This window comes from Cyprinodon tularosa, unplaced genomic scaffold, assembly GCF_016077235.1.
Source record: "Cyprinodon tularosa strain WSP-4 unplaced genomic scaffold, ASM1607723v1 ctg195, whole genome shotgun sequence".
In the NCBI taxonomy this organism is placed as follows: Eukaryota; Metazoa; Chordata; class Actinopteri; order Cyprinodontiformes; family Cyprinodontidae; genus Cyprinodon; species Cyprinodon tularosa.
The window spans coordinates 1-14,036 of NW_024038707.1; the positions used below are offsets into that span (position 1 = coordinate 1).

General features: G+C 38.3%; 1 protein-coding gene across 5 annotated transcripts in view; it reads right to left on the bottom strand.

Annotated features, from left to right (window-relative positions):
* Nucleotides 1-1,026: 1,026 nt before the first annotated feature.
* The window catches only part of depdc5 (DEP domain containing 5, GATOR1 subcomplex subunit), a 65,566-nt gene continuing 52,556 nt past the window's right edge, over nucleotides 1,027-14,036 (bottom strand). For all 5 annotated transcript variants that reach the window (XM_038283564.1, XM_038283563.1, XM_038283566.1 and 2 more), the window contains 5 exons: nucleotides 10,499-10,668; nucleotides 10,187-10,358; nucleotides 4,753-4,813; nucleotides 1,651-1,733; nucleotides 1,027-1,569 (listed from right to left, as the gene is read on the bottom strand). In XM_038283564.1, coding sequence (XP_038139492.1) covers nucleotides 1,271-1,569; nucleotides 1,651-1,733; nucleotides 4,753-4,813; nucleotides 10,187-10,358; nucleotides 10,499-10,668 — 785 coding nt within the window. In that variant the 3' untranslated portion in view covers nucleotides 1,027-1,270. The remainder of the gene's footprint in view (nucleotides 1,570-1,650; nucleotides 1,734-4,752; nucleotides 4,814-10,186; nucleotides 10,359-10,498; nucleotides 10,669-14,036) is intronic.

The following is a 14,036-nucleotide window of genomic DNA, read 5'->3' on the forward strand; positions in this document are numbered from 1 at the left end:
TTCCTCACAATTCTGACTTTTTTTCCTTCTCACAATTCTGACTTTTTTTCCTCACAATTCTGACTTTTTTCTCACAATTCTCATTTTTTTCTCACAATTCTGACCTTTTTTCCTCACAATTCTGACCTTTTTTCCTCACAATTCTGACCTTTTTTTTCCTCACAATTCTGACTTTTTTTCCTTCTCACAATTCTGACCTTTTTTCCTCACAATTCTGACTTTTTTTCCTCACAATTCTGACTTTTTTTCCTTCTCACAATTCTGACTTTTTTTCCTTCTCACAATTCTCATTTTTTCCTCACAATTCTGGACTTTTTTTCCTTCTCACAATTCTGACCAAAGACCAAAGAATCAAAGACCATGATCCTCACAGCGCTGTCTGCCTTGTCTGAATGACAGTGGGTTTGTTGAAGCAGGTGTAAGATGACATCATCAACTCCATCTCCATGGCGATAAGCAAACTGCAGCAGTCCTGATAGCTGCTTGTTGGCTTGCTGAAGTGAACCAAGCAATGTCTCTCTAGGACCTTCATGGTATGGGTTGCCAGGGCAACAGATTTTACCAGATTAAAGTCGTAACATTAGGAAAATGAAGTGGAGGACCAAATTAATTAATTAATTCGTTTTTAGCTCTCAGCTGTAATTTCAACTATCAAGATAAACAAAGCCAATAAAAGTCACAATGTGTCTAATTGTTTTTTAAAATCAACCTCCAGCTCTGATAATTAATAAAAACGAGGAAAGTAATCAGGTTCTAGGACTAATTCGCCCTCTTATGTCTGAACTGAGCGATCATGAAAAATACTTTGAGTAAGACAAGAAAAAGATCTATATAAATTAAGCTATTTATAGTTAAAGTCAGAAGTTTACATAAACTTATCACCATGGAAACAAACTCACCTGTAATTACCAGGATGAGTTGTTGTTTTATTATTAATGTGCTATAGCAGCCGTTTCTTGTTAGACACACTAGCAAAAATCAACATATTACATGAAAATCTACAGACTGGGACAGTACTCACTACACTGATGTGAAAAATGTTTTTAATACTTTCAGCGTCTCCAAACTTTTGGCCAAATGAAATAAAACCAAAAGAAATGATTCAGTTTAAATAAGCGGTTTGTTTGCAGCTGGAACAAACCAGAACCTCTGCTGTTGACCGGGTCATCCACCCACCCCGCCGTGGTTCCTTCATCTCCAGAAACGGTAAAATTAAATATTCATCTCAGTTATTTTCAGTCTGCAAGTCGAAGCGTGAACATTGGTTCTTTCAGGGGGCGCTGGAGTTCATTTTCTCCTGGCAGCTGTCCCAGAAGCTCTGTAGTCTGTTGTCCTTGTTGGAGCAGAAGTCGGTCAGGTCCCTGAGCAGGCGGTCGGCCAGCCTTTCATCCCCCAGCACCCCCGTCCTCCAGGCTTTGGTCAGCATTGTGTTGTAGGCCCAGTAAAAGCCCACCCTCTCCTCGCCGCCGAACGGGCTCTGGCTGTTGGAAGTAGTGGAGTTCCTGCGGCGCCGAGTCTGCCCGCCTGAATACTTCCTCTTGGAGTACGGCAGCTGTAGGAACACCGTCCCTGGAGGAATGAGGGACAGCTAAGATTTCCTCTTTCACAACAGAAGAGAGTTTTTATTTTTGATGCTGCGATGGAGCAAACCTGTAACATGGATGTACTGAGGCTTGTTCTCTGCGGGGAAATTGAAAGACGAGGCAGAAAACTTGTCGTGCACGAAGCCGAACCTGGATGGAGGAGAAGAAACCGCCTAGCATGAAAGAGACGCACCCCTGGTGGTCCGCAAATGCATTGCAAGGGGTACATTAAAATATTGTATTTCTAAGGAAGTAAAATAAAATAGAGCTGGGTCTCTATTTTGCTTTGTGAGGACCCAATTGAAAAATTAAACAAGCTTTTTTTAACCAAAATGTAAGTTTTTCTTATATGTTAAAAACTAATTAAGTAAATCTGACGATAATTTTATTCTGTATTTTGTTCCCAATTCGTCAAGTTTAAATGTGATTTTGAGGAAGTTTAGAGGAGCTCCAGTTTAATAAATACAGGTTTATATTATGATTTTATTTTTGTATTTATTTTTATTCCTTACTAACTTTCAGGCAACATATCTATGTTATTTTTTGAGATGGAATGCTTATAATTATAAAAATTAAATGCTCAAATTAAAAGATATAGATGGATAGAGGGGAAATTCACCTTCTCGACAGGAAAGATAAAAACATATAAAATAGGATAAAAAAAAAACCACAAAATTAGATAATCAGGGTTCCTACAGCATAAGGCAAGTTAAATTCAAGACTTTTTAAGACTTTTTAATGCCACTTGAAATAAAAATTTAAGACCAAATTCACAAGAAACACAAGAAAAACCTGCTTGCATCAACTTAACCCAAAGGTTTATTTTAACATAAACCGCTGCACTAATGTTTCACATTTTGAAAAGCTTCCCATACAGGAAGAAAGCTAAAAACACACCAATGACAGATATTTTTTAACAATTATTTAACTGAATTCACAAACTTTGTTTTAGCAGGGAACAAAACAAATCAGTTTTAAAGCCCCAACATAACCAGTGCTAAGTCTTTTTTGCAGCTATTTTTCTTTGTATGGTTTTCTTAGTATGTTTGATTTGGTGATAAGTGGAGGCGTTGCAGAGACAAGGGTGGAACTAAACTGAGAAATACCGGCTGTTTCTCTGTAACTCCATTTTGACGCTTTGTGTTTCGTGCTTCGCATGTGCGACTCCACTGCCTTAATTCCCATCGTTCTGAGCTTGAATGACTTCTTGCACTAAATCCACTGAGCCTCATGTATGTTCCCTGGTTTTAGCCATGGAGGAAACTCTTGGCTGGAGACTATTTTGGTTACATTTACACTTGCTCATATTTTCCAGACAAAAAGTTAATGGTGCATCTCCCAAATGTCCCGGCCGCAACAACGCTTTATTGGTTCCGCTATCGGGACGGAACCAATAATGGCGAGCCGTTATTTTTTTTTAAATAAAAAAAAAATAAAATTGTCAATTTTAACGTTTTATTTAGATTACAAAAGTAAATCGTAATAAAAATAATCCTATTTATGATGTTTTAAAAATTAAGACCTACGAAAGACTGATTTAAGACATTTTAATACCAATTAAGGCCTTAGTTTTATTTTGAAGAATTCAATGCCTTTTAAGACTTTTTAAGGACCCGCAGGAACCCTGGATAATGTTATAATAATAATAGTTACTCAGTCCTTCTAGAGGCATTAAACTGTCTAAGCCGGGACAAAATATATTTTGTATCTCCATTCTGTTTCTCACAGAGATCAGTCTTTATTTCAGTTATTCTACGTTCCATTTTGGACGATCATCAATACTTCTGACTGAGACTCATGGTAAGACAAAATGCACAAAGAGGTAAACAAGTCAAGAAAGGTTTGGAAACACTGATCTAGAAGAAGCTGCATCTTTACAGAGTGAATTTGGTACCATTGCTGTTGGAAAACAAAAGGCAGGTTTTATTAGTTTAAAATTCAAATATAAAACACAATCAAGAAATTAAACTTTGAAGGAAACTTTGCTTTTTTCTCAGATATTGTTTTGCACATTTTCTATGTATTGTTTCATATTTTATTCAAAAAGAAAAGTTTAAAAACAATCCACTTAGTTTCAAAGCTTGAAGGCGTTTCTCTTCCCATCCAGGAAGCTTTTACAATTTAAAATGTCAGAAATAGAGTTGAGATCGAGGCTTTGAAGAGTGGACCAAAAAAAGTCTTGTTTTGGTTTAGAAAACATAAATGTTGAACGGGAAGAACGGGTCCAACTCTTTAGAATGGGGTATTTTATTAGCCTGCAAGATGTGATACTGGTCTACGCCTCTTAAAGGGGAGGTCGTTAGGGGGAATTGTTGGCCTGGTGTACAGGCATATTTTATCTTTTCAAACTGCTTTTTATCAGAAAAGAAAACGATCACAGATCTTATATTTTGAAATAGGATAATATAACCTAAAATTTCTAATTTTTAGATTTGAAAATAGTCTTTTTAACTAATATCTTCTCTTCTTAGAGCGGGATTTCCTCTGGAGTGAGGAGGTCTGTGTGGACGTCAGCAACGATGTTTTATTGGTCAATATGTGTAAAGCATCTATAGTGGGCTTGATGTTTATTCTTTTTTGTTTCTGCATTTTTTTTATTTTATTTCTTTTTTTTATTTTTTCCTACTTGCTTTGATTCTGTTTTATCTTCCTGTATTTTAATCATGTAAAGCACTTTGCATTGTCTTTGTACTGAATTGTGCTATACAAATAAATTTGCCTTGCCTTGCCTTACGTGAAGAGAATGATCTTTAAAAGGCAATTTGAAAAGAATAAAATATGTAAAATCAATCTGAATAATTAAAATTTGATCAAAGCAAAGGAAATCTATAAAAATATATTGAAAAAATAAAACAGAGAATAAATATGAAAAAACAAAGGTATTATCAAAACTTTTCTTTATGTGCATTTTTAATGTTTCATTTCTGGATAACTTTTTATTATTTCCATTTACAAAATGTGTTCTTTTCTTGCAACAATGAAACAAAATTCATTCTATATATTTTGTACATATAACAGAAAAAGCACTAAGCTAATGTTGCTCCATACAGCTGTGGGAAAACTTTTTATTATTTTAAACTCCAAAGATGAACGTCTAAAGAAATAACAAAACTGAAACTTTTAATCCCACTAAAAGATGTAAACATCGATTAAAGTGCAAAGCTCTGACCTGTAGAGGATGGCTTCCTGGAAGAGTTGCATCCTGTCCCAGTACGTCTCTGGTTCAAAACCTGTTGGATGACAAGCAAACAAGAAGACGAGAAGAAGGCTGGACTCAAAATGTTGTTCAATCGTGGCTAAAATTTGGAAGCAACACAAATGTGATTCACATCGCTGCTGAATCAGCGTACAACGTTCGATCAAATCTAAATGACTTCATCGCATTGGAAGATTAAGAGTGAAACTTTTATTTACTGCATCTTTAACTTGGCCTTAAACGCTTTACTTTCAGTGTAAGTATTTCATTGGCGTAGATGAAGCTGGCAAAGAGTCTGGATGAAATCCTGGGCAACCTCATTATGATTTCTGTTGTTTTTATCATTTTATTCATTTACCGTATTTTCACGACCATAAGGCGCACCGTACTAAAAGGCGCAGTCTCAGTTATGTGTCCCATTTCTGTATTTAACACACGCATAAGGCGCACCAGACTAAAGGGCACGGGTTTTATATACCGGTACATGTCCTCTACTACGTTTAAATACCTCTACTGCGTATTTAAAAATAGAGCGGGAGCAAAACTGAGTATGTTTGTGCTTTATTCATGTATTTTTTACAAAGTAGGCTATTAATCAAACCTGGGAGCTGATCGTGAGACAGACACATCGCTAATGATCAGAGCGCTGTGATCACTCCTCTTAAACAGTTTATTGACGCCTAAATTAACTTAAAATGCAGCAATCTGCCGGCAGAATATGTTCGCTTTTATTATCCTGGTGCCTGCAGTTTGGATTGTACCAGTTTAGTTCTGACGCGCGGCTGAAGCAGCTTTGCTGCTCTGGCTGCGCGGTCCAAAAGTGTGTCTGACGCGCGTTGGGCGGAGCTACTCTATCCTTTCTTTGCCTTGCAGCTATATTTGCTGTGATCAGTGGGAATAAAGTAATTTTGATATGTTTTTAAGTGAGAAAGTCCACCTGAAAACTTAATTCAACAGCAGCCTCTGGCCAGGTCGTCTCCTCGCGGTTCACGGCGGCAGCTGGTAGGTGTTTTTCATCAAAATAATCCAAACTGCAGGCAGCAGGATAATAAAAGCTGTCAGTTACCAGATCAGCTTCTCTGACTGGTTGATGTGGCGCGTCTCGAGCAGCAGCACGTTTGCGGCGCGTCAGATGCTTAAACGCGCCCGAGGCGCTGCGCCTGCTGCTCAAAACGCGCTGCGGGACCTTTTGCTGCGCCTTGACGCGCGTCAACCATTGATTTTGCATGTAAACTCGCTGCTTCTGCTGTGAAAGCAGCCTTACTTTGAACGGCCGGTTCACACCGATGTCGAGCGGTTGAAGTTCCTTTGTCAGACCTCCCGGAATAATAGCGAGCACAGCGTTCATTTGTTTCACCTTGTCTTTCACATCGGCTGTGAGATGGGCACGCATGGAGTCACAGATTAACAGCGATGGTGATGCGTGGAAAAAAAACACCTGGTCTCCTTACATACACCTCCCTCAGCCACGCTCTCATCATCTCCTCAATGACTGTTAGGGTAATTGGCTTCTCTACAGTCCCCTTAGGTGTGAGTGTGTCTGTGAATGGTTGTTTGTCTCTGTTTTGCCCTGTGATGGACTGGCGACCTGTCCAGGGTGTACCCCGCCTGTAATCCATTGACAGCTGGAGATAGACACCATCACCCCTCGCCACCCCGTTTGGGATAAGCGTGACGGAAAATGGATGGAGATGTGACAAAAAAAACAAGTCTGGACCTCATCCAGAACCTGGTTTAGTTCTCAATAATAAGCTGGATAAAACGACAAAGTGATGCAGTCTGAGCATCAAGAAGACAAGAGTGAGTCTCCAACAGAGAAGATGATCCCAAAAAAGATGATACCCATCAGTATGAGGGCCAGGCAAAGAGTTATTCACTGATTATGAGAAAAAAAGGCATATTTTTTATGAGATTTAAATCGTAATATAACTAAAATTAAGTGATGATATTATGAGAATAATGTTGCAACATTGGTAGAATAAAGTTATGAAATTAAAGTCCTGAAAAAGTGATAAAAATGAGACAATAAAATCATAATATTCTAAAAACAATCGTAGCAAAACGAAAATTTAGGATTTAAAAAAAAGGAAGCAAAAAAATGAAGCAGAAGCAGAATTAAGAATAGAAGGGTTGGAGAAAAGGACCAGGTTGTACAAATGAGGAAAAAAAAGCTTTGCTGTTATCTCAGATTTCATCTCAAAATGTATTTTTCATATTTTTTCCCAAAAATTTCTTTAAAGCTACAGTGTGTAATAATTACAGGCATATAAATTCAGAAATTTAATATATTATACATAACTATGTTATTTATCATCACCTATGAGCTCAGCCTTTTAACCATAACATTTGCGTTGCCTTAGAATTCGTTATTTATAATTACATAGGAGCGGGTCTCGCAGCCATGGAGGCTGACATCTTTGCGCTACGGCAGCGCAGAGGCAACAAACTAGCGATTGCGAGATCTCCCATGACGCTCGAAAATAACTACGGCAAGTTGAGAGAGATGAACTGAGGCGGTACTGAACAGTAGATGGCAGTATTATGCCTGAGAAGCGTTTAGTCTGCCTGAAACCAAAGAAGAAGAAGAAGCAGGTATACTGCGCCTCGGTAACAAGAAAGGTAAACAAGGCGGCAGGCGTGAGTGACTTTGCAAACTGTTTGGCACTGTGTGGCCAAACATCAGACGAATGGAGGATCATGCCTACTCTGTATCACAACGAAAAGCGGCGGACACCGAACCCCCGTCATCTAAGAAGCGGAAACACGACGAGAATAAACGCAAGAGTGACAAGAAACGGCAAAAAACACGGATCAACATTGGCACGGCATTTACACGATGGAAGTCACTGATGGAGGAAAAAGGTTTTCAAAGTGACGCTCAAGTTGCCAGTTTTCTCTTGGACAGGTAATTAATCCTATACACACAATTGTCTAATATCACTGCAGTTTTTGGAGTACAGGATGCTCAGACCTGTCTAAAACAATAACATGCGGCGTGATGATGCTGTTACTCTCCAGTATACTTATTCAGCAACGTCCCTGACGTTTCACAGGTAATGATTCAGTAATTTTCTGTAAAATAATTTTCTGGATATATACCTCGGTTACTTCTCTCCGGCTCCTTTGGAGATCTTCAAGCCTTTCCTCCTCTGCTCTAGTCACCCCGCTGGCTCCCCTCTCTCGCCTGGCCCCAGCTGCACGCTCACCCCGGCCTCTCTGCCCTCTTCCTTTCCCTCTTCCTTGCCTTGTAACCCCCGTGCCACAAACAAGACTTGGACTCTGTTAACGGGGAATATATATTCTTCCAGCGAACACAATCTCGCTGTTAAACTAATGACTACAATTACTTCGTCTGTTTATATCACCATGCAAAGCAGCTCACCAAAACGTCACAACGACGTAGAAAAAATAACGGGTATATTTATTATCTTAAGTCTACATGAAATCTATACCCTACACAGACTAATGAAATACTATCTGTAAAATTATCTATGTAAACAAACCTCATCACTTGAGAGGGTAGGTGATGCGGACGTCGTGGAAGACATTTTGTCCTGTAACGCTCGCCGTACTGTTGGGGGGGAGAAGCGGTGGGGGGGAGACGTTCATGTTGCTGCAGTCTGCAGTCTGACCGCTAGATGTCGCTGAAAATTACACACTGTAGCTTTAAACTGATTTTAGATTTTTATTATTTTTTTTTTTAAGAAAACCTGAAATTAAGTGATAATATTATGAGAATAATGTTGCAAGATTAGTAGAATAAAGTTATGAAATTAAAGTCCTGAAAAAGTGATAAAATTGAGACAATAAAATCGAAATATTCTAAAAAAAATCGTAGCGAGACGAAAACACGTAATTTAAAAAAAAAAATTGATGTAACGTCATGAGAAAATTACAGCATTACTAGAAAAGTGTTAATATTACAGGAAAATATGTTATTTTATAAAATGAATGAATTTGTAACATGAAAATAAACTTAAATGTAATTAACAATACAGAAAAAAAAGTTCTGAAAAAAAAGAAAAAGATGTAACATTACCAGAAAAAGCAACAATAAAAAGTAAAAGTTGCGACATTGTGAGAATGAAGTTGTAACTTTACCAAATTAAATCTGAATGTGATAATAAAGTCATAACATCACGAGAATAAAATTACACAAATAAAATTGTAACATTATGAGAACAAAGTCGTATTATTATGCAAATCAAGTTATAATATACGATAATTAAGTCTTAATATCATGAGAATAATTTTTTTACAGTAAAAGTATAAGTTCCAAACATTATTTAAAAAATTTTGGAACATTAAAGCTACAGTGTGTAATTTTTAGCGACATCTAACGTCCAGACTGCAGACCACAGCAACATGAACATCTCCCCCCCCACCGCTTCTCCCCCCCAACAGTACGGCGAGCGTTACGGGACAAAATGTCTTCCACGACGTCCGCATCACCTACCTTCTCAAGTGATGAGGTTTGTTTACATAGATAATTTTAATACTGCCATCTATTGTTCAGTACCGTCTCAGTTCATCTCTCTCAACTTGCCGTAGTTACTTTCGAGCGTAATGGGCGATCTCGCAATCGCTAGTTTGTTGGCTCCGGCTGCCGTAGCGCAAAGATGTCTGCCTCCATGGCTGCGAGACCCGCTCCTATGTAATTATAAATAACGAATTCTAAGGCAACGCAAATATTAAGGTTAAGAGGCTGAGCTCGTAGATGATGATAAATAACATAGTTATGTATAATATATTACATTCCTGACTGTATATCCCTGTAATTATTACACACTGTAGCTTTAAGTCTTAATATCATGAGAATAATTTTTTTACAGTAAAAGTATGAGATCAAAATATTATTTCAATAATTTTGAAACATTAGGAGGAAAAGTCGTATTCTTACGAGAAATAAATTGTAATTCTGGTAATATAGTGACTTTATGTAAAAAAAAGCAATTGTTAGCATTGTTTTTTTTTTTTTTTTTTTTTTTTTTGCTGATTTATTGTTGAACCAAAGTCAACACAAGGTAAAGTCCAAAAACAAAATAGAGTAAAACAAAAAAAAAAATAAAAACAGGAGACGTCAGAGTAAAACACACGAGAACCAAGGAATGACGAGAAACATATGGTAGACAGAAACAATGGGAGTGCTAATTATCTGATAGGGAGCAGTTGTAGACAGAAGTTACCAGAAGGAGCTAAGAGAACACAAGGGGGCAACAGAGAGCAACTCAAAAAATACCAAACTACATAAATATAACACAAAATGGAAAAGAAACCAGTGAAATAGAAACACTGAATAACAGAAATCAAAGTGGAACTGAAAACTTTTTTTTTTTTTTGTTAGCATTGTTCTAATATTCAGTGGTACATAACTTAGGTGAACAGACTAGTAGAAGGAGATGTGTACCTTCAAACAGGTTGTCGCTGCCGTTCTTCAGCAGACACTGGATGTTCAGAGGGATGAAGAGCTGGGCTCTCAGCGGGTCTCCGTACAGATAGGATGTCAGCGCGAAAGGAAACTCTAGAACAGGAACCAGCAGGAAGCCACAGGAGGCTGCTTTCCTGTGCCAGCCTTGCACCTAACCAAAAAAAACCAAACATTTTTAAAAAAGTCCCAGGACGCGTTTGTTGTTCAATCCAGAATCTAAAGTAGTTTGTTTTTTTTCTGCAGGACTCATTTATATCCAGTTAACCCCCATTTTGTGCCACATCTCAGTACCATCTCAAACAGCACTGCAGCTGTGACGGCCATCCAGTGGAGCTTGATCTCAAAGGCAGCATTAAGAGAGAAGTTGCCATGGTAATAACAGCTGCACCACTCGGTTCGGTCGCTGCGGTTGTTGACGTCCACATCCAGGGTGACCGTCTTCTGCTCCGGGACCGTAGCCGCTGCAGGATAGATGGACAGCGGGAGAGGGAAACACGGACATAAGGGAGTAAAAGAAAGTGAGCTGGACGGAGTTAAAGGAGACAGAGAGGGCGGCTGATGCAAAGCAGTGCTTGAAAGCATTGGGGGGGGGACTAGCAGTAAGCACTTCAATGGATCTCATTAGTTTGCACCTCCTGATCTGGTCTTTTATGTTTTTCAACCTTTATGCTCAGCTTAAAGGTGCTTGTTAACATTATTTAAATGTTTTTTCTTTATTTATACACCAGTAACTGGTTGCATACAATGTTTTTCTGAAATATTACCACGTCCTGCTGGCATAATGTTTGTTATTTGTGTGTTTTTGTTGTGTTTTCATTCAAATTGTTAGTAAATATAAACCCCCCTGCCAAATTATTCTAGCCTGGGTGCCGTTCCGAACTTAGTCCCGCCCACAACGTTTGAGGTCGGGAAGTTCGGTCTGGCATTGCTCAATAGTAGCGCGAGTATGCTCGCCCAATATCTGGCGGGCCAATCAAATTGTCAGGGTGGGCTTTATACGATGATGGACAGATGATCAACAGTAACGTAATCAACCACGTCACCAAAGTGCGCTTGGGTGACAACAACAATGGCTGCCGCTGGAGAGTTGAGGTGAGTAGATTCTGCTATTAGGTCTGTTCTAGAAGATATCGACAGCAAATTAATTTTAAAAGAGGAACAGAGAAACGCGATCAAGGCTAACCTTCTTGTTCTAGGCGTGAAACTGCACGCTTTGATTTTTGTTGACAACAACTATGCATTGCTTAACATACGTCACGCACTCCGTTGCTCTTATTGGTTGTAGGTCTATCCAATTGAGTGCAGAGGCATTTTTTTCCTGGTTTGTTCAAAACACGCCCCATAATCACAGCTCTATGGAGCAGCATCAGACTCATATTCTGACTAGAAATGAGTAGGACTACATCAGGCTAGCTGGTGCCTATCTCTAGCTGTCAATGGGCGAGAGGCGGGGTCCACCCTGTACAGGTCGCCAGTCCATCGCAGGGCGACACAAAGACAAAGCAACCATTCACACTCACACCTAACGAGAATTTAGAGAAGCCAATTAACCTAACAGTCCTGTTTTTGGACTGTGGGAGGAAGCCGGAGTACCCGGAGAGAACCCACGCATTCTCAGGGAGAACTAGCAAACTCCATGCAGAAAGACCCCGGGCCGGGAACTGAACCCAGAACCTTCTTGCTGCAAGGCAGCAGTGCTACCCACTGCGTCATTGAGCTGCCATTTTTTTTTTTTTTTATCTTAAATACAAAATAATTACATCATTTTTAAAATTTTGGTGCTCCAAGTTTGTCACTCAGTAAGGCGTGTTTTAGAGTCTACACTCCAGTTAACGATTAAACGATTAGTTGATGATTATTTCAATACTCACCATTATTTGTTTCAGACGTTAGTCTTTCTTTTACATGGCTGGAATAACTAACTTCCCCTCGTGTCTCACATTCTGACATCATACTATGGATCATTCTGACCTGGACTACAAATCAGGATTAGAAATATTATTTAAATTATTTAATCAAGTCAATTTTTTTAGGATGTATGCAGTGTAGTTTCAGGCAATGTATAAAATCCCTACATTATTTAATAACAGGGTCACTATTGTTGCATTGTAACAACAGTGACTAGCTAATTATTATAGTTTGTTTCGGATATGCACGGCAATATTAATATTAGGATAAAACATTTGAAATGCAGGCAGCTGATGTTCACTACAGCATTTAAGTGATACAACAGAGTTAAAAAAAGGAATAAAAAAAAATTAAGCAGAAGCAGAATTAAGAATAGAAGGGATGGAGTGCGGAAGAAAGGAGCAGGTTGTACACCGCAGCACTACTGACCCACAGCCACCGACACCACAGCATGCATCCAAACCCCAACATGACTACAACCGGATCAGCTCCACAGTTATACCGGGTCCCATGCACTGATCGGACTGTGTGGAGGATGGAAACTTCCATCGCATTCATCTTTTTCTGTTCTTTTGGGGAGACTACAGCTACATCAGCTGCATGCAGGAGACAAACACCATTATGGAGGGAAATTCGTTCCATTATTGTTGCAAGGAATGAGCACACTTTATAAATGCAATTTTTTAAAGAAACCCATTCTGTAAATTGATAACTCAAACAAATACAATCCTGAAATAAAAATTTAAAAAAAAATAAATGCTTTTTTAGAGTAAATTTGCTGTTATCTCAGATTTGATATCAAAATGTATTTTTCATATTTTTTTTCCAAAAATTTCTTTCAACTTATTTTATATTTTCTTTTTTTCTTTTTTAAAGAAAAAAAAAGTTGAGTTTTATTAACTTTCACAGATCACATCCTCTAAACATGTGGGGGCGGAGTTTCCTCTGAAGCAAAGAACAAAGATGCATTTCTATTGCCCTGCATGACCGATGGCAACAACATTTTTATTGGTAAATGTTAGCATTTGTATCGGCCTGAGGTGAAGACAATTATATATTTCTGGATTGGATTTTTTTGTATTTAAATTTACAAAATGTGCATTTTTTTAAATTTCCATTTAGAAAATGGATGCTTTGCTTGCAACAAAAATGTAATAAATATCACTCCATACTACCAGCTGTTTGATGAGGATCCGCAGCCTGCTTTGAGGAGAACCGGATCCTGTATCTCTTTGTCACGTGAATAAAAAAAGATAAGGACTGTGAGGATGATGATGTTATCAAATGTTAGACGAGGGAAACTTTGTTAATCAGCAGAAACTTAGTTTGTAAAGCTCAATGTTGTCAGTTTGGACAAAATATTTAAACAGGACGTTAACCTGGGAATAAAGAGATGTTCGCTGGAGCTAAAACCAGTGACAGCTCAAAACGAGATCCAAAAAAACTTATTTTACTTGTAAAAAGAATAATTTAAAGGAGAAGTCCGGTCATATTCAGAATACAAACTTCTGAAAGTACTTTAAATATGAAATTATTACATACTTTTCAATAAATTATAAGTGTTTTAATCAAGAGTAATTTTCATTTGAATGCGCTTTACTGGAGGCATCCATGTTTGTCAAAGAACACTACTGCCACCTACTGGTTTGTGACGTCACGGTGCGGTATCAGCTGTTGATCAAGTCCCAGTGCTGTATCTGGTGTTTGTCACAACGCGCTATTATCCAAGTCATCTTGAAAACATTCTTCTTCCAAATGTTGGCTACATATTACGGGTTTTTTCTCTGGCCAGAAGTTCGATGGCAAATCCTCCCTCTTCAAGTTGGCGAGCCAACGACCAACCCGTCCGTGGAGGATCAGGAATCAGAAAGGTGGAATAACTCTTTTTTTCACTTTTATCCAGTGTATTACAACATTTAAT